A 25,573-nucleotide genomic window follows, 5' to 3' on the forward strand; every position below is an offset into this window, starting at 1 on the left:
ACCCATTTAGATCTCACTTCTTTTGTCGTTGTAGTCAACAACCAAGGCATTTATAATAATATTGAACTTGGCTCTCATTTCACATTTATGTTTTTGATTGGATATTTATTATCAGAAATGACCGACTAAACAGATTTTACTTGAGGATTGAGGCATGAAAACCATGCGTTAGCAAACATATTGGAACTAACCATTATCGTTTATAGTGTCTCAAGGCATGGACACCAGCATGAGTTTGGAACGATTGGAATAAACTATTATAATTTATTATGTTTCAGGTGGACTTCCCAACTTTGCTGGAGGCTCTCAACACAAGCGCTCGCAACGTACAGATTGATCTCCTCTACATCAATAACTCAACCATCCCCGTCCTGTCTAACAACATATTTGTGAATCTTAAAATACACAATGTACAAATATCCGGATGCAAAGTACGCAAGATAGAAGATGACGCTTTCAGAGGACAAGGACCTTATCTCAAGAATCTGAACTTGCAAGACAATAATCTCCAAGAAGTACCAGTGAAAGCTCTCAAAATATTGATCAACTTGTCTTTACTGGATTTGTCCAAGAATAAAATTTCACAAATAGCAAACCACTCATTTATAACGCTTCGCAAGTTGACTACGCTGAAACTATCGGATAATGACGTCTCGTTATCACCGCATGCTTTTACCGGATTAGAAAACTCTCTGAAGAACCTCAACCTCAAGGGCACCAAGCAAAAAGTGGTCCCCCAGTGCATACAAGGACTGCGTAGTCTAGCGTTCCTGGACCTGTCACAGAACAGCATACGCGAGCTGCCAGGCCCTGATGGAATGCTAACATTTGCTGGTCTAGAATCACTCACAGCTCTTAATTTGGAAAGAAATATTATACACAGTCTGGAAGAAAACGCCTTTGCTGGAATAAAGGAGACATTGAGTTCTTTGAGCCTTCTGAATAATCTTCTGCCCGAATTTCCATCAGCAGCTATCGGAACTTTGAGAGAACTGAGAGTTCTGGATATTGGGTTTAACTTGCTGAATAAACTTCCTGCGGACGCATTCCTGAATAACCCCTCGATAACATTACTGGCTTTGGATGGCAATCCTCTGCCGACGGTTCCGGAGGAAGCGCTGGCGCACCTCAACCACACGCTGCGGGGGCTCAGCCTCGGCGGCCGCTTCCTCAACTGCGACTGCCGCCTGCGCTGGGTCATCGAGTGGATCCGCAACGGGGAACTGCAAGTCACTTCTCGCGAGAGGAATCCTCAGTTCTGTGGCAGCCCGCAGCACTTCAGAGAACGTGGGTTTTACAGTCTAGAGCCCAGCGAATTGGTATGTGAAAATGAGGTCCCTAATGAACAAACGGCGAGACCTAAGAAGGAAAGTGTTGATTGGAACAGTATGAGCGTGCCGTCTTCATCGTCCACGACCACGACCACCGAGCGAGTGTGGAGCACCAGCACGAGCGAGGCGGCCGAGACCACCGCCACCGCCAGCACCACTGAGGGGGCCACGCGGCCCAGCCCGCCCAGCAGCGAGCCGCCCGCCCCCGCGCCGCCCGCCGCCCCCGTCGCGCCCGCCGGCCCCGCCACGCGGCCCCCGCCCCGCCTCGCCGCGCCCGCCTGGCGACACGCGCCGCACCAGCGACCGCCCGTCATCATGAACTTCCCTCCGCAGAAAAATAAAGTGGACGACTCCAACGAGGTCATCGTCAAGAACGCCTACAGACAAGACAACTCCGTCATCATCCAGTGGGACTCCAACGTCGCGAACATCCTCGGTTTCCGAGTCGTGTACCGCCTGTTTGGAGATAAGACCTTCAAACAAGGACCTCCGCTGGAGGCTAGCGAGAGGGAATTCAAAATTAAGAACGTACCGTCTCAGGTAACTATCGTAATGATCAAATAATATATTTTAGATAAGTTTGATTAACGGCTAATGTTGCGTGTGATTATCTCCCGGCAGGAGTGCATCGTGGTGTGCGTGATCTCGCTGGAAGAGGTGCACGTGAGCCCGGAGTCGGTCCCCTACGCGCAGTGCCGCGAGGTGCGCACGGTGTCGGCCGCCGCGTCCAACATGGACAAGATCACCATCGCCGCCAGCGCCGCCATCTGCGGCACCATCGTGGTGGCCGTGCTGGTGTTCGCGGCGGCGTCGCGGCGGCGCGCGCGCACCGTGCACCGCCTGCAGCCCGCCAAGCTGCACCCCGCGTGCTGCGGCGCCGAGCCCAGCCCCGGCCCGCCGCTCTCCTCGCTCGCCACCATGGGCGCCTTCGGCAAACAGCGTGAGTGGGATCAAGTGTCCGCCTATAGCGCACGTTCGATCCCGCGAGCACGAACCTATACTGAACTGGCACCCCCCGATCCCCTCCCGGGCCGGCCGGGCCGCGCGCGCTCTCTCGCCGACGGTCAGTCGCAGCACAGCTATTCTCAAACCGGCCGCTACGGACCCCCGGGCTACCCCGGCAGCCTGTTAGGATCGCGAGCCGGTGAGTGAACCGCCCTCTTCCTTCTGCTTGCCGCATGCTCGCTTCTAGCTCTCCGCTCACTATTTTCTGCCGCACGCACCGCTATCCTGCTACTTCTCCAGCTAGCTGCACCCGCACTAACGTCATCTGTTCGACTTCCACAGACCTGCGGCAGTCGCGTCAGTCGCTGGGAGCGGCGTCGGAGCGCGCGTCTCGGCTGTCGCTGAGCGGCGCGGCGGGCGGCGCGGGCGGCGCGCGCGAGGGCCCGGGCGGCTCGCGGCGGCGCCCCCGCTCCCGCTCGCGCCCCGCGTCGCGCTACAGCGTGGGCTCGCTGGGGCTCGGCTACTGCGACACGTCGGACAACTGGACGGACCACGACATGGACATCTACATGGCTCGCAACGCGACGGCGCGCGGCGGGCTGGTGCCGTTATAGCGGTCTCGCAGCGGCGCGGGGGCGGCGCGGGCGCGGGGGGCGACGCCTCGCGCGCGCTGCTCGCCGCCGCGGGCGCGCTGCACCTCGTGGTGCGCGGCTGACCCCCCCGCCGCCCCCGCGCCGCGCCCGCCCCGCGCGCCGCACGACAGCCCGCCCTGGGACCGCCTGTCCGACTCTGCCCGCGACTCTGCTAACTGAGCCCCCGCCCCCGCCCCCGCGCCCCCGCTCTCGCTGCTCCAGCAAGAGTGCAGTCTTTGTGAAGTTTGTAACATCAGTCGTCGTTAGGTACGGTGAGATAGGTCTATGTTGATGCTTCAACCCTGTACCTACCTTCCTTGCCAGCACGCTACCTCACCCGTATGGGTCCGTATATGAATTTCAGAGAGTATTACATTATTGTCTGAAGTTCGACAGGTACACGACGATGTGCGACCGTTGCAGTTCTATCTCAACAGCTCCTTGAGATGGAACTTCAACGAAACTCTTTCTTTTCTAGACCATTAGAATATTATTATAAGTAGTAACTTTTTTGTATTATGTTTAAGAGAAACCGTGAAAACTATAGTTAATGATCTAGTTAACTAGTCACAATATTCCGTCCAATGCACGCATTACTTACATAAATTGAAATATAATTTTGATCTGTCTTTATTTGTAATTGTATTTGTTATATAAGTATCCGAGGATTTAGTTTTTTAAATGTATTTTTGGAATATTAAGGTGCTGTTGATATAAATTATTATTGTTATAGGTATCCATTCATATATGTATTGTTAAATATAAGTTGTACATATAACATATCGTTATTTAGGAGAGGATAGGTAATTTATAGTTATAATATTATCATACATAACCAAATGCAGGAGAAGCTCAATCCAAATGGTGCTATTTTGTTAGGCGTTGGTGGTAGTGAGTTCGTGACACCATCAGATTCATATATTTTGTATATATTTACATAAGTAATCTTGTTTAAAATTTAAAAATAAAATGTTACATTCCATGTCTGTGTTTACATTTGAATAAATTTCCCACTTGAACACTTTACATTCTGCATCTTTATTACAGCGGATAGGTACTGACTATGAATGTATTTATAAAAACAAGCACTCTTTTACTTCCCCATGACCTATTATTATTGTATAGGTACAGGTAGATAGCTCACACCGGAACCTTAAAACTTCACCCAATCACCCCCACTCACCCGGGAACGCGTATCCTCATCACCCAGCGGTTAAGGCTTCTTAAGAGCCACAGCACACAGCATATTATTATTTAAAAGTGCGGATGTCGGTGAATCGACGTCGACAAACTCGTTTTACGAGCGATTCTCCAACCTCAACAATCACTCACCCGGGCACTCGTATCCTCCGCTCCCAGCGGTACTGCAGCTCCTGGGTGAACTCGTACCACAGGTGCGCCAGGTAGGGCAGCCCGCCGGCCTCCAGTAGCCGCGCTGCCACCAGCGACACGCGCCGCACCAGCCCCCCCGCCGGGCTCCACTTGACGGCGCTGCAGAGTTTGGGCTCCTGGTCACTCTGTGGGGAAGAGGGTCACACTCTATTTCAAAGTCAAAAGTCTAAGTCAAAGAGAGTAGATTGGGCTATGTTTTCCTGGTAGCAGTAAAAAGATGATTAGAGATCTAGGGAGGAGAAGATTACACTGAATGGCTTTGGATTTAGAAGTGGCTTGAGAGTAGATTGGACATGTTTTCCTGGTATCAGTAGTTGGATGATGGGAGAAGAGATCTAGGGAGGAGAAGATTAGACTGTATGGTTTGGGATTTAGAATGGTGAAATAGCTTGAAAAAAGATTGGGCTATGTTTTCATGGTAGCAGTAGCTTATGAATGTGGTTAAAGCAGGCACCAGCAGAGTGCCAGTGATAGCCCATCCATGTGGTGTGGAGATTATATTGAAATGTGGTGTTGTGAGGTTCTTTGGTGAGCATCATCAGTATAGGTCTTGAGAGCTTAAAAAAACCAAGTTACTATTTAATAAAGTTCAGACTCAGTGCTTACAGATCATAAGATTTGTGAGTTTCTCAATCTATTGAAAGTAAAATGAAATCGAAATTGCTAGTGAAAGTTTGACTTGTGCATCACCCATACCTTAATTATGTAGCAGTTATAAAATTTGCAGTACTTGATTTGTTCAATCAGAAATAATAAAAAACCGACTTAAATAATTTAAGGTTTACACAAATTCTACTCGTACGTGACAGTACAAATATACCTAAGCAGGAACTGTTCTTTTTTGATGTTGGTGCGGTGACAAAGTAATCTGAAGAAATATGGCACCACCTTCAAAAAAGATGGGACCACCTGGGACCTCAACCCAATACAACAAAAAAAAATAATTTAAAATCGGTTCATAAACGGCGGAGTAATTGGTGAACATACATAAAAAATATAAAAAAAAAAAAGATCCTGACGAATTGAGAACCTCCTCCTTTTTTTTGAAGTCGGTTAAAAAGGAGTTTTACCTGTTTCATTTCCACTTGCAAGTCCTCTGGATACTTGTGGGAGTCATCATCAACAGCATCAGGGAAAATGTAGTACAAGAGAGACATTAACAGATCATCAGGTATTGGTCCTTTGAACTCCGACACTGAAGTGGAACCCATGGCAGCTCTCACCAGCTTAGAAATTGTTATAGGGGCTTCAGTGATCTTGTGCAGAGGGTTCAGTATGCCCAGGCTTCTACTTAGGCCCAGTGTGTCCATCAATAGATGATTGTCATCCAGCAGATCTAGCATCTTTCCTACCAAGTCAGACAGGAGGCAGTTTATGTTTTCTCTGAGCTTGATAGTAATTGTCCATGTTGGAGCCATCAAAGGATCAAAGTCTGAGTATGAGGCAGAGTCTATGACAGCATTTTCAAGGAAACGGGGCCACATGACATTCAACAAGGCACTCTGGATAGGATTTTTTTCAGCTCCGAATGGTAACTCAATCAGCTTTTCAACATCAAACCCATCTATGGATAGGAACTCATTAGTCTGAGAGGGAGGTCTCCAAACAAATGGTTCTAGGTCTTTTAGTTCATAAGAAAACTTGGCAGACATCAGCACCGGCTCCAGCGAGACTGGTGAAGCTATTTTTCCCTTAAACAGGTTTGCAAGGCCATTCAAGTGTGAACATTGATTAGGTATCCGTTTCAAATGTATTGTATCAAAACTAGTTTTAAATTCACTATCCTCGTAAATGCCTAGAAAGCACTGCTGCCAATGCTCTCTGATTTTCAAAAAGAACGGAACTGCACAATCAACATTTGCAAAGGCAATGTTTATTGAACTCATTACTAATTTGATTTGATTTTCCTCAACTAGTGATTGGCTAGGGTATAGCATCAGATATTGTTTCAAACCATACCAGTGAGATACAGGGAATGGACTTCCATCTTCATCATCCATGAAGTTCTTTGTTGCTTCCCAAATGCCATTATGTAGTTGTGTAGATGGTTTCCAACCCCCCTCTGCAGCTTTATTATCTTTTATAGGATTCGTATTCAATTCACATTCTAATGTATGATATGAAAGTGTGAAATTAAGACTCTGAAACTTAATTTCCTCTGATTTTCCGACCCATTTCTTTGTGTATTCAAGATTACCTTTGGGAATTTTAGCTTTAGATAATCGCCATTCATTTAAAACTTCTTCTATTCGGGCAATAAACACTTCCCACTCGGAAATAGTTGTAAAATCTTGATGATAAATATCATATTCGTCAATTTCCTCGTTCATTTTATGATTTTATTGCAAATTTTGCAAAAAGCAGCTGTTGTTGTTGTTATTGACAATGACGTAAAAAATTATGACACATCGAACACAGCTGAATCGAAAATTTATAATCTGTGACGATATATCTACACAGACTATTTTATCATCCGATAATCGATTAAAGTTTCTAGCACGAGTTTATATTTCTTAATATTCACAGAATATAAAAAAAAACAAAAGCACACAAAGCATGGCGTTTTGCTTGGTGTTGGCGTTGGCGCCCATTTTTGAAAATATTGGTGTCCTTGGTAACGAAAATGTAGACAAAATAAAATGAAATAATAATAAAATACCTCTAAATAAAAGAAAGAAAGTTCTACAAAAATATCAATATGTTTAGAGGCGATGCATCAAATTCCTACGAACAACAAGCAAAGTTCATACAAGATCGAATAAATACGGTGGAAAAGTACTTTGGAGAATTATGTTTGGCTTTTACTGGTTATGCTAGGAAAACTGCACGGTATGTACTTACCTACGTATGTTAATATTAAATTAGCCATACTTACATATACGTACCAACTTACATTTTGTTAGATTAAGGCAGAACATGGTACAAACTGAAGTTCCTTAACTTCGGTAGAAACAAAATTTACAGAGATGCTGTTGGTAACTAGGTACTTACAGAATACCACTTATCATGTCGATATGACACGATTCCTGAATAATACTTCCTACTTGTACCTCCATGGCTCCAAACAACTCACTATGAAAATAAATTTCAGGTTGCGCGACAAAGGCGACGATCTAGCCGAGGTCCTCAAGGAGTATGCTTCCCACGAGACGGTGAACAAGTCACTCAGCGTGAACTTGGAGAACTTGTCCCTGACGCTCTCCGCACTCGAGGAGTACCGCAACTGCGCCGTGCAGCGGATGGAGGCCAAGGTTGGTCTGATGTTATACAGGGTGCTGCAAAAAGGGTATAGTTACTATTCCGGGCTTAGATATAACATGCTGCATGCTTCGGCTTAGTATAAGTACTTACCCTTTTTGCAACACCCTGTAGACCCTAACATAAAGGAGATAAAGTTGTATGCTGTAGGTGTCATCCATCATAAATCAGAGCCTACCCTAAGGCCGGTAGGTACTTGGTTATTCATGCAGTGGTCAGTTGGTATTGGTAGCATCAGACTGGTGTAAAGATACCTACAGATGTGGGTTTGAATCCCGGTCAAAACTTGTCCAGTAAATGTAGGGGTTTTCCATAACGGTATACCTACCTAGACGTTATGGAAAACCTAACGGTGTACCTAAAGGTATACCTACCTAGAGGTTATGGAAAACCCCTATAGTGACGTCCAGTTACACAGGATCGGCTTGTTCGCTAAACATCATCTGTGATGTAGGTACTTTAATATTTAGGTGCCTACTTATCGTGAATTCTAATCCACAGGTGATAGGTGAGCTGAGCCAGTACGAAACGATATGCAAGCACGCGCGCGAGGAGCTGAAGCACACCATGAGCGTGCGCGACAAGGAGCTGTCCCGGAAGAAGGTGCTGGACAAGTCCCGGGAGCGGCAGCCCTTCAACCGGCAGCAGGTCGTATGTATCTTGGAGGGTTTGGCTTATCTTCTACTTATTATGTTGGTGACAAACTATAAAGGTAGACTAGGTAGAGGTTGGGCTGTCAGGTTAGGGTCAGTTGGATAATTTTAGAAGCCTTGTCTGTTTTGGTATTAGGTACATTACTAGTTACTTACTTACTGAAATTTAATATCTAATTAAGCTGTAAAATTTACATTTGAACTTTAATAGGTTTCATAAAAAACATTGAATTAGTCAGCCAGGGTTTCGGGCAGGCAATTTTTTTAATGGAAAATCGCCATGCTAAGGAACAAATAGGAACTTACCAAACCCATGAGACTTACCTACCATCTACCACCTTCCTTACCCAGTACCTACTTACGTCCTCGTATCTTCTAGGCATACGCGGAGTCAGAGCTCCTGAAAGCTTCAGCGGAGATGTCGCGCACGGCGAAGGGCCTCAGCGAGCAGACGGACTTCTTCGAGCGGCGCAAGCTGCAGCAGCTCAAGTCTCTCCTGAGTGACTTTATAATGATAGAGATGACTTTCCACGCGAAAGCCGTGGAGCTACTGACTATTGCGTACCAGAGGGTGGATGAGATTAATGAAAAAGCTGATTTAGAAGTGGGTAACTGTTTGAATTTCTATGGGGTCAATCCATTTACCTTAAATAGGTTCTTACGAATATTGCACTTAGCCATGACGTGGGTTCTCATTACAATATTTCTATAATTTTTAAAATTTACTTACTTTATGTACTAACATATATTTTTGTAAAGCATAACACAGGTCTGTCTGACACTGAGGAGCCCGTGGTAAATATCTGACTAAAACATACAATACATTGTAGTTTATACCTAAACCTAAATATACCTACATACATATTAATTATGTGTTTAAAATAATATCTGCAGAATTTCCGAAGAAAGTTGCGATCTCCCGAGAACGTGGCTGGCTCGGGCATGTCAGCGCGGTCGGCGTCACTGGGCGCCTTCAAGACATCCAACACCTCTCCCAACAAGGAAGACGGTGACATTATGGTAATAACAGTTTATAATAGTAGCCATATATTACATACGGCATTTTTTTCCTATGTGCTAGTATATAAGCTATGTATTCTTTGTTCTTGTTTGCGTACAAATAAATTCAAATAATGTCTATCTATCTACACTCTACCTTAATTTTGAGTGTACCCACCGACCAATAACTACCAGACGTAAGTCGTTCGAAATCTCTTATCTTGACCATGATTTGATATTATGGGGGCTAGTCTCAATTCGTTGCCCTCCTTTTACTCAAGATTGAAACATACCAAACGCACATAAACTAAAAATCAGTACAATTTAAATAATTTTTGCATATTGCACATAACAATATTTTTTTTCAGAGAACTCCTGAAAAGTTGAGATCTGAAATGGCTCGATCCAGCTCACTGCAGGTTTTAGCTAGCAAAATGACAGTTTCTGTAAGTCTACTCACTAATGTAATAATTATTTTTACCAACTAAATTTTTAAGACTATTTTGTTTAACAAAAAATAATATGTTTTCAGGATTCTGAAGATGAAGAAACATCATCTGATTAATAATAAATTAAGATTTTTGTAATTTACTGTGTCAAAATAAAAGTGTATACCAAATAATTTATTTCTGGATTGTTTACCCCCAATAATGCTTACTTTGCACTGTCATAATTAAACCATAAGGCAGCGTTCCCACTACGCCGGACCGGCAGATCTGCCGCGTCGGTAAATCTGCCGGAAGAGCTAGTGACTGTACAATTTGTATGAAGCTATTCACATTATCCCGGGTCCGGCATTTTTGCCGAGCCCGGCATTTCTACCGAACGTTTTGTCACTACGAATTGCCGGTAGAACGACCGGGCCCGGAGTAATGTGAACGAGTTTGTGCCGGTATCTGTCCCCCGCTCGCCCCGCTCGTGCTCCCCTCGCCCCCGCGCGCAGGTCCAAATTCAACTGAAGACTGTCTGAATTTCTTCCGGGATCCGATGTAATGTGAACACTCTGTCCGGTGTCCGGTTTTCGGCAGATCTGCCGGTCCGGCGTAGTGGGAACGCTGCCTAATTTAGAATCTGTTATACTCATTCTTGTTTGTACCTTGAGAATCAAATTTTAACTACCTATAACCTATACATATAACTTGCTGATCCAAGTAAACTTACCATATTGATTTTCTTTGTGTCAGGTTGTGTCTGACGTGAGCTGAAGTATAATCAATACTTACTGGGTTCTAGGCAACTTTGAATATAAATTGAAATAGGTACATGATTCTTAGGAAAACATATATTTAATAACTAATCCTATATGCAGACATACAAAATAAGCAATCCCTAAGTAACTATGAATACAGGAAAGTTATGTTGATACATTTATATTTATTATGTATGTACTTGTATAAAATGTGAAAAAGGTTTCAATGATATTAAGTGTACATTTTTCAAAATTTGTGGTTGAGAATACATCAAACATTATTATTTTGTACAAGTGTTCATTTTACATTTCCTTATATAGCCATGATTATCATAGTGAATTATAGATCTTGATTTTGTCTTATTACTTTTTGGTGTTAGTAACAGTTTTCTGGCATTCCTAAAATTGTCTCAACTATCACAATAAATTCTTAAAAATAAAACATTCTGAAAACTATTACTTTCTTACATATACATTCTTACATTGGTGGTTATAAGAATGTATGAGTGTAGTGAGGCACAAAAATGAAATGTAATTTATCAGTGGTTTTTTTTTTCATAAATAAAGTTTAAATTAAACTATAATCACTTCTCACCCTCCACCCCGGCTTGTGTCATTAGATCGGTGATGTTTTTCTCCAGCTCATCAACTCGAGTGCCCATCTCATCTATTCTGTTGATGATTTGATCCGACATACTCTGAAATTTATCCTGCATGTTTTGAAGAAGTGACTGCACCTAAAATCAATAAGAGAACCAATAAGTACATTATCGTAATTATGTTAGGCAGCACCGGACTATTGTCATATAAATACTAGTTTAGAGCAGCAAAACAATTAAAGTCCATATTGTGGCTTTACATGAAAAGATGTGTATTTTATGACGCAGCAAATTCGTAGGAGAGGTAGGAATTGGTAACTTACATATTGAGTCACTTCTTGCATATTTTTTGGATCATTTGCAGGTGTGTTGTAGGTATTTTCCTCATCGTTGATTGCATCAATGTTAGGATCAGCCATTTTTCGTAAGTTATAGCTTAGCTTCGTCAAAGAACAACTCCAAGCTACGTTCAACAATAAACTGATATATTGTGCGATTCGTGCTCCTTGTAACCAGGGGAAAATAACAAATAATTAAGCGTTTCCAAGCTGAAATGATTCGAGTTTTTATCGACAAATCGTGTTAATGTTGTACATTTGACATATTATGGCCGTTGTTTGACAGGTGAATGTCAGTTGATCGAAACAGGATTGTCTAATCTGTGGTGGAAACATACTCTGCATATTATTCGATGATAATGTGTAAACAAACTCGTGCTAGTTTTTGCTTTGATCACAGATACAGAATTTGTTACATGATTAAGAGCGTTGAGCGTTTTTTGACATTGACATGCCATAATGTTTGCCGTAGCCGTTGAGCACGGGTTCCGCTCATCTGGCATAATCTTTATTGACCAAAACTCATTTCGCATAACTCGTATGGTCTAAACTTTTTTGGCCGAACCATCACTTTGCCAAGACTTATGTGGCATAAGTCTCGTTTCGTCTAAAACTCTTTAGGCACAATCTTTAAACACCTAAGTTTCGTTTGCTCAAATTAATGTTCGTCTTTACCTATGTATAATATTGTTTCTCCTAATGTTATCTTAATAAATAATATATTAAGTATGTAGTAAATGTACAAATTGTGGTATTTTTCTCCTACATCCCGAAAATCACGATATTGTATGATCAAAAAATCGAAAGTTAACGACCAATATAATTATTACAAACCCCATGAGATCGAAACCTGAAAATAGGTGCGACGACGAGCAAAGCGAGGAGGAGCGTGTTAGGTGCACATGTTCATCAAAACCAAAGCGGAGCGCAGCGAAGCGGAGCGAAGCGGAGCGGAGCGTTTTCCAAACAGCGGAAACAATACAAGGCACCAGTTTGCGCTATGTAGGGAGACGCTCCGTCAAAGTTAAAGCCAAACGAATATTATTACTTTGTATAAACCTAATAAACCTATGCCATTGCATTATTAGGCTATTCAAGATTTGGCCATACCATTATTAGGCTAAACAATGTTATGCGAAATAACTTTTTACTAAACGAGATTTATGCCATACGATTTTCGGCGTAACGAGACTTTGACCAAACGTTACTATGCAATACGAGATTAGGCAAAAAAATCTTATGCCAAAAAAGGTAGAACCGTTGAGCACCCTTGTTTTGTTTATATTTTGTAAATAATTTAATTTTCATTGGATTGTTAAACAGTCTTTAGATAAAAACATGCAGCCCTTAACTATTAATGCTAAGGGAGACATTCAAATAGATTTAAATCAAGTAAGAATTGATATACTACAAGGGATTCGTGAGTGCACTGATCGCGGTCTTACTCAGACTACGAAATGGCTTTCGGAGTTGAATTACGCTCTTCGTGATCATAAACTGAATTACGATGATATCCCTAATAACTGCAATGAAATGATACCAGTGGAAGAAAGAGAAGCCTATGCTCTAGCGAGGAGTTATTTCGATTGCCAAGAGTATGACAGGGCGGCACATTTCTTGGAGAATTGCTCTCATCAAAAATGTGTATTTCTACACAAATACTCACAATACATGTCTAGTGAAAAGAAGAGGCTAGATAATGCTACTGACTCGAATACTGACAATACAGACTCCACACAAGTATTATTGGATTTACTCTCCTTTTTCAAGGTAAAATAAGTATTAAATGTATTTAAGTATAAGAAATATTTCTTTACAGTAAAACATAATTATGTATTGTATACCTAATGAAAGCAGTTTTAATAATTACTTTTGATTTTAGGCCAATCGTAACAAATTGGATGGCTACCTTCTCTACTTGGAAGGAGTAGTTTTAAAGAAGCTAGACCTTCGCAGCCAAGCTGTTACAGTACTGCAGGCGGCCGTAGCAGCTGTGCCCACCCTGTGGTCAGCATGGGTGGAACTGGCGGGGCTCGCCAACGAGGCTGAGGCTCTGGACTCTTTGCAGCTGCCCAAACACTGGATGATGTACTTCTTCGCTGCTCATGCATTTGTGGAGCTGAAGCTGTCGGAACAAGCCCTGGAGGCGTACATGGCCCTGGCTTCAGCTGGCTTCCACAAGAGCACTTATGTTACTGCTCAAATGGCCATTGCCCATCATGATCGAAGAGGTATTATTACCATTGATCAGTGTAATATCATACTTTATTTATATGCCATGTCAAATATGTATCAATTTGTAATTTTTCGTTCCAGATGTTGATGCCTCACTTTCCTTGTTCAGAGAACTGTTCCAAACTGACCCTTATCGCCTTGACAATTGGGATGTATTCTCACATTTACTGTACTTGAAAGAGAAAAGAATGGAGCTAGCCAATTTAGCTCAGAGGGCTGTCTCCATAGACAAGTATAGAGTGGAGACATGCTGTGTTATAGGTGAGCTATTTTACTAAAATTATTAAAATATTTCCATCTCAAGTTGGAATTAGTTTTTATACTATTTTTATCTTGCAACCAAAAAAAGAGGGTTGTTATAATATTGTTAAAGATGGATCTGTTTGAATTGAATGTATGTGTATACATTAGCCAAAATTAACTGTGTAATCACGAATTTGTAAAATAATTTTCAGGTAACTATTACAGTTTAAGATGTGAGCACCAAAAGGCGGTGGTTTACTTCCAGCGGGCCCTGGCACTTGACCCACTGTACCTGTCCGCTTGGATTCTCATGGGCCATGAGTTCATTGAACTACAGAACTCTAATGCTGCCATACAATGTTATAGACAGGCTATAGGTAATACATGTTGTATTGATGTTCTAAAAAAAAAAACTTATAGATTTTTGGCATATAGTTTGATCTCTACCTCTACTTAACTAATCAACACAAAGGACTTGCTATCATATTTGATAATAATATGTGGATAGGTGTATCTTCAGGAAATATTTTATGGACAGTTTCTTCTTTCACCTGTTATGTAATTCTTCATCAGTGCTGATTTATAAACAACATTTCATTTTCAGATGTAAATAGAAACGACTACCGTGCGTGGAATGGTCTAGGTCAAGCATATGAAATCTTAGGTTTGAATGGATACTGCATATACTACTACTCAAGAGCAGCTCAGTTGAAACCGGATGATTCCAGAATGTTAGTGTCTCTGGGAGAGGCGTATGAGAAGATGGACAAGATACCCAATGCATTGAAGTGCTATTACAAAGCTCACAGTACAGGAGATATTGAAGGCATGGCCCTATTCAAACTTGCTAAGTGAGTATGCTTCTTCTTCTCCTTTAGCCTTTTCCTTATTTAGGGTCGGCTTTGTGCGTCATGTCACGCCATTTTACCCTATCATATTTCACTCCACACTGCAGCATATTATTTTCTCTCACGTAATTCAGCCACGTCTTTTTCGGGCTTCTGCTGTTACTTTTTCTTCTTCTAAGTGCCTCTCCACTACGGGTGGTTGGCGGTCAGCTCTGCATACTCATCTATTAAACAAGTAACAGGTGTTCTACGCCCGTCCATTCTATTAGGCTGTTTTTCACAGCATGCGGATTAGATCAAGCACGCTGGATTGCCCAGCACGCTTCATACAAGTATTCATTGTAACGCGTCGAATATGCACGCGGGACACGAGAAAATGTGTGTCATCCCGCGTACGTGATGAAATCCGCATGCTATTCAAAACAGCCTACCATAATGTTCTTTCACGCATCCAGCCACGTCTTACGCCTAGCCACTATTCTCAATTATTTTACAAGTATAGATTTCAATAACAACCCCTCCCCCCAGACTGTACGAGCGCTCCAACATGCCCAACAGCGCGGCGGCGGCGTACACGGCAGCAGCCCAGGACCCGGGCAGCGCGGGCAGCCGCGAGCTGCCGGCCGCGCTGCGCTACCTCGCGCAGTACTACCTGCGGTTCTCGCTGCTGGACCACGCCGCGCATTATGCGTACAAGTGTCTGGATTATGATACTGTGAGTTTTGGGATCGCCTTCTTATGTGTCTGTGACAAGTCTATGCTAGTGCGTGTCTATGGTTTGTCATTATCACCGTTGTGATAGGATTAACCAGACAGATTGGCATCAGTAGGTTCAGGCCAGGGTGCGCCGAACGTAGGATATATAGATCAGTTGAATAAATACCACGGGAGGCTCATTCGTCGCGTTTGTATCTAAGTCAAGAAACAGAACTAGATCCAAGTGCCAAGCAGAAGTATACGAGTCTAATAAAGCGGAGTATATTAGCTATTATGTTTGTAGTCGTATTAGTTGTATTAGTCATGTTTCTTGTATTGGGAAATCCGATTTTGAATCAAGATGATGAATCATTGTGCTGACGGTTATTTATTCTTGAAAATAATGTAGCGTTTCTTTTACCATTCAGACAAAAGAAGCTGGGAAGAGTATACTGAAAAGTATATCGGAGAAACGCGCGACGACGTCGGCGCAGTCCGAGACGCTGCCCGAAGACTTACCAGACGCCATCAAGAACGCGTCCAACGTGTCGCTCCACCAGGAGCCCCCCAAGACGCCGCTGCCCAGCCCCAACGTCACACCAGACAACTTCTCCACACCCATGTTTACTAGGAAAAATTGTAAATACAAAATGTGAATTAATTTGAAAAACTTAGGAGCAAAATATTTTATATCAGTGTCGGAGATGATCTGTGACATTAATGTCGCCTTTGATAGGCTGAAGATAAAGTGATACTGAAAAATACTTGAGCAACAATAAATCAATTTAAAGCTAAACGTATTTTTTGATTAAATTTTAGGTAAAAAAGCAAACAATGAAAAAAGTTTATTAAAAAATTTAATAGTGATTATTTTTACACCTTTCATACTAATAATAACAGATCTTAGTGCACAAAAGTATAAAAAAAACAATTAGAATTAAAACTAAATAAATAGTCAAGTGCATCAATTAAAAATGTTGTTCAAATCAGCCTATTGCGTGTGCCACCTAACATCGGCAGACAGATTACTGATTATATTATTACATCACAGATATGGAAAAGTTGAGAGCTCAGGTTGTTACTGTAACATTAATTATTTATAGAAAACTGAGTGAAGCTGACATAAGCACAGGAGTTTAGTTTCACCATTTCGAATGTAATTAGCTTCATAACATGGAAAAAATATTTAAAAAGATGCCTCCCATTCAAAAATATTAATAAATCCATTTTTACTGACTACTGCGTACTTGTGACAATCACAGGGACAACTAAAGCATGTAACACCATGTATATACTGTGCACAGTTTCAACAATAAAATAATAATATAGTTAAATCGAATTTGCAGTGTGCCTGTCGCCTCACAGGTTTCCACTGTCATATGACTATAATTTTTTAAGGCACTTTCCTTTTCCCAATTGTTGAATAGATCCAGTAATACTGTGCACAGCTAATACATGTTTCACAAGCCATAAGGCCTCCTTTCGGCGGTGACTCACTTCTAACTCCCTTACTCTACCACTAGGTGCTAAACATTATTCCAATTTAAGGCACCAGCCAAATTTTAAACATTATCAAGTCTTGAATTTGTGGCTTATCTATAACAATATCTAAAAACAACTGTATATCGAAACTTATGTAACTAAGCAATTTAGAAAAAACATTTCATTTTCCATAAATCCTACAAATCTCACTTAGGCATATACTGATTGTTAAATACCACTATTTTAATTCGAAACACCTACAAAATACAAGTGTTGCGATCAAATTTTAATGTAAATTACTCAAAAGTTAAGGCATTTAGAGGCACTTCTGTTAAAAGTTATATATATGTATAACCATAGTAAGCGCATCAAAGTCTATGGCAAAAAGATTACATAAATAATTTACCTATTTTACAAAAATAATAATAATAAATTTGTAGCTTGGTTTGTGCTTTTGTTGCGTTCCTTTGTTCTTTGACTCATAGCTTAGCTTACTGCAGCGAGGTCCCTCACAGGAAGGGGTTGTTGGAGTGCACGAAGCCCCCGTTGTGGGCAGGTTGCTGGAATATTAAACAAAATATTATAAAATAAAATAAAATATCAATGTGTAACGTCAGTGAAACACAGAGGCTAATGGTTGACTGATTTATTGCTAATGTCACACCGCATACATACATATAGCAACACAGGTAGGTAGGTAAAGATATCTATAGCTACTTATCCTAACATCTTCCCCTCTCAAATGACATGCTTACTAAAAAACACAACTAGATAATACTACATAGTATTCAAAGAATAATGTACATACCTACTAAAGAATTATGTACCTACTAAAGAATTTACACCCTAAGAAGTTCACAGTTAGAATACTTATATTAACATCCTATAGTAATTACTTACTCGGCAGACACGCATTAACAATTTAACACACTACATCATAACAACGTAAACAAATGAAGTTATTTCTGTTTTAAGTTGGTAGGTACTTAGTTATTATTCTTATTAATTCGTTGAGCCCTATTGAGAGCGCGCAACGCTCGGGCCGACATGTCGGAGGGCAACAGCTGATGCGGCGGCGGTGACGTCACTTGTTTACTGTTACTGCCACCGACCGGGCTATTATGGTCAGCCGCCGCCGTGTCCCCTTCACCCTCTGACGCATCCTCAAATGTAACGTCAGCATCCTTATCAACTTCTACCGAGTCATTGGCAACTACATTAGCATTAGCCCGCGTTAATGAATATCGGTTTCTATTTACTGGAATCAGCTGATCCGAATGTCTCCGCCATTGTACCTCTCGACCTACGTCAACTTTGTACGAAACTGGTCCGGTTTGTTCGACTAGCTTCCCTTCTGTCCACTTCCCCCCCCGCGCGGAGTAATCCCTGGCCAGCACGGTGTCCCCCGGGAGCAGCGCGGGGCGCGGGGAGCCCGGCGCGTTCTGCTGCTGGCGCCGCTGCGCGCGCTGCACCGCGGCCGCCACGTCGGGGCGCAGCGCGTCCAGCCGCGAGCGCAGGCGCCGCCCCATCAACGCGACCGCCGGGGCCACCCCCGTCGTTGCATGGGGACAGTTACGGTATTGCAAAAGAAATTTTGATAAAGCGGTAGCAACGTCCTCCCCCTCATGTAAAGCCCGTTTTAAACATTTTTTTATTGTTTTTACGGCATTCTCTGCCGCCCCGTTACCTTGCGGCCTATAAGGAGCTGACGTTACATGTTGAATGCAATTCTTTTCACAAAATTCCTTAAACTCTAAACTAAAGAACGGCGGGCCATTATCGGTCACCAATTGCGAGGGTAAACCCTGTGATGCAAAAACTGATCTGAATGCGGCTATTGTCGATCGCGAATCTGTACTACGCATCATAATGGCTTCAATCCATTTGGAGTGTGCATCCACTATTATTAGGTACTTTTTACCTCCACATTCCCCGAAATCCGCATGAACTCTTTGCCACGGGTTGAGTGGGAACTCCCAGGGGTGCAGCGGGGCGCGCGGGGGCGCGTCGCGGACCGCGCGGCACGCGCTGCACATTTTACAAATATCTTCTATATCTCGATCTAAAGTAGACCAATAAACATAATTTCGTGATAAATTTTTCATTTTATTTATACCCAAGTGGCCCTCATGAATTTCTTCTAAAATCTTTTTATGTAAAGTGCCCGGTATCACTATTCTGTACTTATAAATTAGACAACCTAAGTCAATTGTTAGTTCATGTTTACGCGCAAAATATGGTTTTTCTTCCTCGCAAGTGGTGTTCGACGGCCAACCAAATAAAACATAACCATAGATTTTACTTAGCAACACATCTTTCTTGGTCTCTTTAGCAATGTCATGGAAACTTATAGGCAATGACTCCTCAATCAAGTTTATATAGTTAACAACGTCCTTTACACGACCTTGCTGAGGTAACGGTAAACGCGATAATGCGTCGGCCGGGCCATTGTCCGCCGATCTAACAAATTCGACTGTAAAATCATACGCAGCTAAACGAGCTGCCCACCTCTGAAGGCGACTAGCCGCCGTCTGAGGAATACCCCCTTTAGCCCCAAAAATGTAACTCAACGGCTGATGGTCCGTTCGTAAAATGAATCGACGGCCAAATAGGTACTGATGGTGTTTGGTAATTCCGTAAAATATAGCTAGTGCTTCCTTGTCGAGCTGACTATAATTACGTTCGGCCGGGCTGAGCGTGCGCGACACGCAGCTGACGGGGCGCTCGGAGCCGTCCTCGTAGCGGTGCGCCAGCACGCCGCCCAGCCCGTACGCGCTGCTGTCCACCGACAGCACCACGGCCCGCCCCTCCTCGTAGTGGGCTAGTACACGTTCACTCAGCAAAGCCTGTTTCGCCTCTAAAAAAGCCTTATCACATAATGAGTCCCATTTCCAGCTCGCTTCCTTTCTTAACAAATTATGTAATGGATGAAGTAAGCTACTCAGGTTAGGGATGAATTTTCCATAATAATTTAACATCCCTAAAAAACTTTTTAATTGCGATACATCTTCAGGTCGTGGCGCACTGGAAATGGCCTCTAATTTCGTTGGATCAGGCCTCAAGCCATCCTTATCTATTATAAAGCCCAAGTATTTGACCTCATTTTTCATAAATTCACATTTACTTAGTTTAATAGTGAGTCCCATGTTACGTAACCGTTCGAGTACAGCCCTGAGATTACTTATATGCTCTTTTTCATTAGCACCCGTATAGCAAATGTCATCTAAAAATACTACAGTACCAGGCACCCCTCGTAGTGTCTCTTCCATTAACTTTTGGAATTTTTCTGGAATGCACGATAACCCATACGGGGTACGGCGGTAGGCAAATGTACCCATGTGCGTCGTGATAGCCGTGTACGGCTGAGAGTCTTCAGATAAAAGACACTGTTCATAGGCATGTTTCAAATCTATCTTTGAAAATTTTTCCCCCCCGCTCAAATTAGCAAATAATTCCTCAATGCGAGGTAAAGGGTAAAAGTCCCTCTTTAATTTAGGGTTAATTGTGATCTTATAATCACCGCATATCCGTACCTCGCCATTCTCCTTGACGACCGGTACGATGGGGGTGCCGTAGTCTGAGTGGTGGACGCGGTACACCGAGCCGTCGGCCTGCAGCCGCTGCAGCTCGGCCTCCACGCGCGCCCGCAGCGCCAGCGGCACGGGCCGCGCGCGCACGTACACGCCCTCCGCGTCACTCAGCTGTAATCGAATGGTTTGTTTACATGTACCCAACTTATCTGTAAACACCTCAGGAAACTCCGCCCGTAACTGGTTCACTAATGAGGTCTCGGTTATTTCATTAAAGTTTATCTGATTAACTTTGAGTGCCCGCATCCAATCCCTGCCTAGTAAGGGACGGTTACCATTTTTTATCACGTATAGTGATAAGCCCTTAGCCTTTTTAACCCCCAAGGTAACGTCTACGTTAATATAACCGAGTGACTCGATTGGTGAACCAGAATAGCAGCGTAACATTAAATTATCCGATTTTAATGGGTGGTGATAAAATACCCGTTTATAAAAGTCTTCACTAATTGCTGATATTCTACTGCCCGTATCAATCTCACATTCTATCTCACAATTGTCTATCAGTACTTTTATAAAATAAGGTTTATTACCTTGTGCTACGACCGCAATGTTAAACATGTCCTCGTCCGACTCCTCATTCACGAAATGGTGCCGCCCGGACCATCTATTATCACTGTTATTTACTTGTTTACACATCACTTTTAGGTGACCCCTTTGATTACACTGATCACAATTATAATGCACAAATTTGCATCTATCCGGCCGATGTGGCTTGCCACATCGCCAGCACTGCATTGCGGCCTGGGCCCTGGGCCCGCCGCCGACGCCGTCGCCGCCCCCGGGGGCCGCGCGGCCTGGCCAGCGCGGCCGGGAGACGCCCCCGCTGCCGCCGCCGCCGCCGCGCCTCGCGCTCGCCTGGTGCAGGCCCTCGCCTGCCTCGCCGCCGCCGCCGCCGCCACCTGAGGTCGTCGCAGCCGCCACGCTGCCGCTCACCTCCGCGTGTTTCTCTGCAGCCTCCAGCGCCAGAGCCAGTTCCACCGCCTCTTTATATTTGATTGTTGTTTCCGCGAAGATCCGAGACCTCATTGCCTCGCTCACCAGTCCCGACACAAATTGGTCTCTTAAGTTTTCTTCCAGGTTAGTTTTAAAGTTGCAGGTGGAAGCAAGGTGCTTGAGACTCTGTAGGTAGTCCATCAGTGGCTCGCCGGGGCGCTGGCGCCGCAGTCTGAAGACGTGGCGCTCCGCTATTTCGGACCGCTTCGGCTCCAAGTGCTCGGAGACTAAGCTTACCAGCTCGTCGAACGTCTTCTTCTCAGGATCCACCGGTGAGCAGAGGTCACACATCAGTGAATACGTGGCCTCGCCGACGACCGTGATTAGCATTGGCACTTTTAGCTCATCCTTTATTTCGTTAAGCAAAATAAACTGATTTACCCGCCGCACGTACGATAACCACTGTTTCGACCCTAGGTCAAAGGCTTCTATTTTGCCGATTGGCATTTTATCGAACGATTAAATATCACACACGCCGAAAACAAGATGTCCGCTTCCGCTCGTCGCCAGTGTAACGTCAGTGAAACACAGAGGCTAATGGTTGACTGATTTATTGCTAATGTCACACCGCATACATACATATAGCAACACAGGTAGGTAGGTAAAGATATCTATAGCTACTTATCCTAACACAATGATAAGCACATTTTGTCGTCACAATAATTTAGCTATTAATAAACTGGGGTCTCCATGTTCATTATGCGGAAATGTTGATGATAACATAAAACCCAACTTTTGTATGAGTAATCTAAGTATAAAATTTCTGAGAATATTAATTAGTCAGAAAAAAGCTAATGGTATGCCTACATCATAATCATAACATAACTCACTATCGGGAAATAGTGTCAGCAATTTTAGCAAAACTACCAACATATCTTTTCCTGTGCAGTTTTGATAACAGCAAGTGTTGATATAACTATAAATGTATGCTGAATTCAATTCACAAACTACAATTACTATTGTGAAAGATAATATTAGCTTGTGTGTACCTACAACTTCTCCATGATAACTAAATATAAAATGACTCTGTTTGAACTTGTCCTATTTGATCTCATTCTAAGATAATTTTAGTTCACCAAAGGTTAGTGGGTCTTAGAATTAGTGGCTTACTGACATTATGCCAAATGTTATCTGGGCCCATTAGGAACGCATTGAGTTTAATTATTATTTATTTATGCCACATTTTAAGTTCTATTCCACTGAAATCAGGTGAAATGCATAATGGTTGTTTGCCTTCCATGCATTATTTATGATAAGGTCAACAAACTTGGTGAAAACGAAACAATAGATTTTATCTTATCAAAATTTTGTAATCCAGCAATATCCATCCATATCTTGTAAATAAGCATATTATGCGTAATAAGACAGTTACATCAATAGCTAACTGTATTACTTGATAGAAATCCACTGATAGTGTCACAGCTTTCTTCACTGTCAATAAAGATGCTATGATTCACAATGGAAAACATTTCATTTTCTTTACCCTATATTTTTATTAGCTATTCGGAAAGTTTATAGAAAATTAGTGGACCCGTATTTTTTTATTTTGTATATACATTAATTTTTGCATGTTATTTTTAACTTTAAAGTTAATTATTTTAAAACCGGAAGTGACGTCACATATTAGGCTCAATTTTTATTTTTGTCTATTGCCTGAGTCTCGAAAAAAAACATAAATGACACTGACAAGTGACATTTAAACTTTGTTTACATGTCAACCAACAAATGGGTCATTTTCAAATGACATTGATATTCCTGATGATGGAAAGTAGGTACTTATCATGTAAAAAAATAAGCAGAAGCATTTTTTCAGCTGTGTAGGCGGTGGCATGCTCTGGGACATATTATATAGAGGTCATCTCTTAATAATAAATAAAAAAATAGTCAGAAAGTGTCAGAACAGAATTAATGAAAATGGCCCAAATAAACAACAACGTCACGATAAAACGTCAAATTCAATCAAAAATGAAAGTGACAGTTACTTTGTTTTTAAATCTATAGGCTTTGATCATCAAAATGCATCGCACCTGATGCATGACGTCATCAGCACTTTTTTACTATTTTATGATTTTCTCGAAAATGATACATCCAAAAAATACAAAAACATTTTTTTTGTGGCCTTTAGAGCTAAATCTCGAAATGGTTTTCGATTTATAGCAGCTTTAGTTTTTTGAAATGTTGTCCATTGATTAGTCATGGTCATGGTCTGTTTTGTTGAGACATTGTAAGTTTTATAGTGTGCCTAAAAGAGGTAAGTTTTTCGAATGTTGGTGAAATCCTTGTTAATCAAGGTATGAAAGTAAGCAAGTATGACTCACCATGAACGGATTGACTGGAGCACTGGGTGCCGGACTCCATCCACCATTGAAGAATGGGTTTTTCCCAAAGAAGTCACTACTTGTAGAAGTTTGGAATGGATTTCGGTTCACTTCAGGTGCACTGCTTTCTTCTGTAACTGAAACAAATTCATTTTCGTTTGCTACTAGCCTAGTTCTTAAAATATTAAATCAATGTGGAAAATCGGAATAAAAAGGTGAAATTAGGCTAAGTTAAATATTTAACTGAGCTAAGCTTAAGTACAAACTAAGGTACCAACCCAAATGCTTCATATTCTGCTGTCTTAGGGCATGGTCCAGATCAGCTAAAGCAGCATAGCGGTCATCTGTAAGAGGAGAAAAGAGACAATATTTAAAACCAGTAAGCTGGTACAGTAAAATTGTTTGGTATCATTTATATATTTTTGAATATTGGTTTGGTTATCAATATTTATCTCATCTCAAGTGCCCAGCAAGTATGAATGAATTTAGTGTGGTTTATATTTCATATTATCAGAAATGTAGACCATAATGGATGGAGCAATGGTATAGAGGGATTTGACCAAAAAAGACATCAATAATAAAAAGTTAAGCAAGATAATACTGACTTGCAGAAGATGTTGGCGGGCTTCCGGCACTGAATGCAGTGGGGAAAGGCTGCGTCTCAAAGTTGTTGTTCATGGTAATATTGTTGCCATTCATGGTATTTTTATTATTGTTGTTGTTTGCACTGCTGTTCACTTGGCTGCTATTATAAATGTTAGCAGTTGAGAAGTCTACAGGAAAACTGTAAAAAAAATTTTTCAATCAATTCATAACATAACATGTAAGTTAATGTTTTTGGAAACTTGTAATCAGTCTTAGATTGGACATTTAAAATAGTTTATTTTGTATGCCAAACTTTTTAAAGTATTTTAGTAACAGTCCAACATTATATTCATTCCAAATAAATAGAAGGATCATGAAGCATTACTTACTCAGGTACAGAGGGTTGCGGGGGCGCGGGCGGGGCTGGAGGCGCCAGCTGGCCCAGGAATGGCTGGCCAAAGGTACTTGGATTGGTTGAGTTATTGACGGGCCTGGCCAACTTATGGCTCACTTCATTCACCAACAAATTATTCACAACCTTGGCCGTGCTGGCGGGCCCATTACTAGCTGAGCCTTTGGACGCCGGCGGCAAGATGGATATCAGGGACTCGGTCGCCGCACCTCCACTTTTACTTTTCTCTTTGTTTTTCGATGACACCCCATTTCTCGTGACATTGATCTTGATGTGCCCATCTCGCGCCCCCAAATGATAGCGCTTCTTTTCGTACTTGTCCGACATAAAATCTTTAACGCTTTGTTCGTCCGCATAGTTCACACTTTCACCTTCGTACAGGCCGAGCCACAGGCGCCTGCAGTGGTCGTTTCCTCGGTGTACGATAAACTCCATCTCGTCGTCGGTGAAAGTGGTCATTGATATGGACTTCACTCGATGAGGTGGTGTCAAACCACGCCTGTAACAAATTAAAGTAGAGTTTTATTTGTATAAACAATTTCTGGAATAAAAACTGTAACGCAAAAACCTTACTTACAGCATTCCCGAACATTTTGAGCACACAAATGAACCAATCGTTGTGTTAACATAGGTTGGTCCCCGTTGATTACAATCAAAACAATATTTATTTCCGTTCACAGAAATAAGTTCACGTAAAGTAGCTAAATTTTTATCATCCTGCTTGCGACGACTTGCTGCCATTTTCGACCACAGACTAGGTCAAACTATTTTTTTCCTAGCCGTTAGAATGTTGCCATATCAACAAAATTTAAAATAATAAAAAACCATTAGCACG

General features: G+C 42.2%; 7 protein-coding genes across 9 annotated transcripts in view; 3 read left to right on the plus strand and 4 right to left on the minus strand.

The window, feature by feature from the left end:
* LOC125490022 (vasorin) overlaps positions 1 to 3,890 on the plus strand; it is a 32,673-nt gene extending 28,783 nt beyond the window's left edge. The window contains exons 3-5 of the mRNA XM_048627970.1: positions 279 to 1,871; positions 1,953 to 2,475; positions 2,619 to 3,890. Coding sequence (XP_048483927.1) covers positions 279 to 1,871; positions 1,953 to 2,475; positions 2,619 to 2,890 — 2,388 coding nt within the window. The 3' untranslated portion in view covers positions 2,891 to 3,890. The remainder of the gene's footprint in view (positions 1 to 278; positions 1,872 to 1,952; positions 2,476 to 2,618) is intronic.
* Positions 1 to 6,681, minus strand: part of LOC105393763 (rab3 GTPase-activating protein catalytic subunit) — a 37,936-nt gene extending 31,255 nt beyond the window's left edge. The window contains exons 1-2 of the mRNA XM_038120965.2: positions 5,371 to 6,681; positions 4,241 to 4,425 (exon numbers count right to left, since the gene is read on the minus strand). Coding sequence (XP_037976893.2) covers positions 4,241 to 4,425; positions 5,371 to 6,630 — 1,445 coding nt within the window. The 5' untranslated portion in view covers positions 6,631 to 6,681. The remainder of the gene's footprint in view (positions 1 to 4,240; positions 4,426 to 5,370) is intronic.
* Positions 6,682 to 6,888: 207 nt separating this feature from the next.
* LOC105393762 (CBY1-interacting BAR domain-containing protein 1-A) lies at positions 6,889 to 9,836 on the plus strand. 2 transcript variants are annotated; one of them, XM_048630250.1, is made up of 8 exons: positions 6,889 to 7,129; positions 7,392 to 7,551; positions 8,060 to 8,209; positions 8,591 to 8,815; positions 8,971 to 9,006; positions 9,106 to 9,231; positions 9,579 to 9,656; positions 9,743 to 9,836. In XM_048630250.1, the coding sequence occupies exons 1-8, from the start codon at positions 6,999 to 7,001 to the stop codon at positions 9,773 to 9,775; spliced, it is 939 nt and encodes a 312-aa protein (XP_048486207.1). In that variant the 5' UTR covers positions 6,889 to 6,998; the 3' UTR covers positions 9,776 to 9,836. The 2 variants fall into 2 exon arrangements, with proteins under 2 accessions (XP_048486207.1, XP_048486211.1); XM_048630254.1 differs by lacking the exon at positions 8,971 to 9,006 and having other exon boundaries at positions 6,891 to 7,129.
* Positions 9,837 to 10,474: 638 nt separating this feature from the next.
* Positions 10,475 to 11,609, minus strand: LOC105393760 (heat shock factor-binding protein 1). Its single transcript, XM_011565558.3, has 2 exons — positions 11,322 to 11,609; positions 10,475 to 11,136 (listed from the first exon to the last, which is right to left on the minus strand). The coding sequence occupies exons 1-2, from the start codon at positions 11,415 to 11,417 to the stop codon at positions 10,984 to 10,986; spliced, it is 249 nt and encodes an 82-aa protein (XP_011563860.1). The 5' UTR covers positions 11,418 to 11,609; the 3' UTR covers positions 10,475 to 10,983.
* Positions 11,610 to 12,593: 984 nt separating this feature from the next.
* On the plus strand, positions 12,594 to 16,533 carry LOC105393759 (cell division cycle protein 23 homolog). Its single transcript, XM_011565557.3, has 7 exons — positions 12,594 to 13,106; positions 13,219 to 13,567; positions 13,653 to 13,832; positions 14,027 to 14,191; positions 14,419 to 14,665; positions 15,191 to 15,377; positions 15,787 to 16,533. The coding sequence occupies exons 1-7, from the start codon at positions 12,675 to 12,677 to the stop codon at positions 16,012 to 16,014; spliced, it is 1,788 nt and encodes a 595-aa protein (XP_011563859.3). The 5' UTR covers positions 12,594 to 12,674; the 3' UTR covers positions 16,015 to 16,533.
* On the minus strand, positions 16,199 to 25,558 carry LOC105393758 (arf-GAP domain and FG repeat-containing protein 1). 2 transcript variants are annotated; one of them, XM_048632297.1, is made up of 6 exons: positions 25,316 to 25,558; positions 24,716 to 25,237; positions 24,347 to 24,525; positions 24,020 to 24,085; positions 23,742 to 23,872; positions 16,199 to 17,400 (listed from the first exon to the last, which is right to left on the minus strand). In XM_048632297.1, exons 1-6 carry the CDS (start codon positions 25,477 to 25,479, stop codon positions 17,350 to 17,352), a joined length of 1,113 nt encoding a protein of 370 aa, XP_048488254.1. In that variant the 5' UTR covers positions 25,480 to 25,558; the 3' UTR covers positions 16,199 to 17,349. The 2 variants fall into 2 exon arrangements, with proteins under 2 accessions (XP_048488254.1, XP_011563858.2); XM_011565556.3 differs by having other exon boundaries at positions 23,742 to 23,878; positions 25,316 to 25,534.
* LOC119692122 (uncharacterized protein K02A2.6-like) lies at positions 17,754 to 21,183 on the minus strand. Its single transcript, XM_048632275.1, has 2 exons — positions 20,961 to 21,183; positions 17,754 to 20,541 (listed from the first exon to the last, which is right to left on the minus strand). Exon 2 carries the CDS (start codon positions 20,176 to 20,178, stop codon positions 17,827 to 17,829), a length of 2,352 nt encoding a protein of 783 aa, XP_048488232.1. The 5' UTR covers positions 20,179 to 20,541; positions 20,961 to 21,183; the 3' UTR covers positions 17,754 to 17,826.
* Positions 25,559 to 25,573: the final 15 nt, after the last annotated feature.

This window comes from Plutella xylostella, chromosome 4 (genome assembly GCF_932276165.1).
Source record: "Plutella xylostella chromosome 4, ilPluXylo3.1, whole genome shotgun sequence".
Lineage (NCBI taxonomy): Eukaryota > Metazoa > Arthropoda > Insecta > Lepidoptera > Plutellidae > Plutella > Plutella xylostella.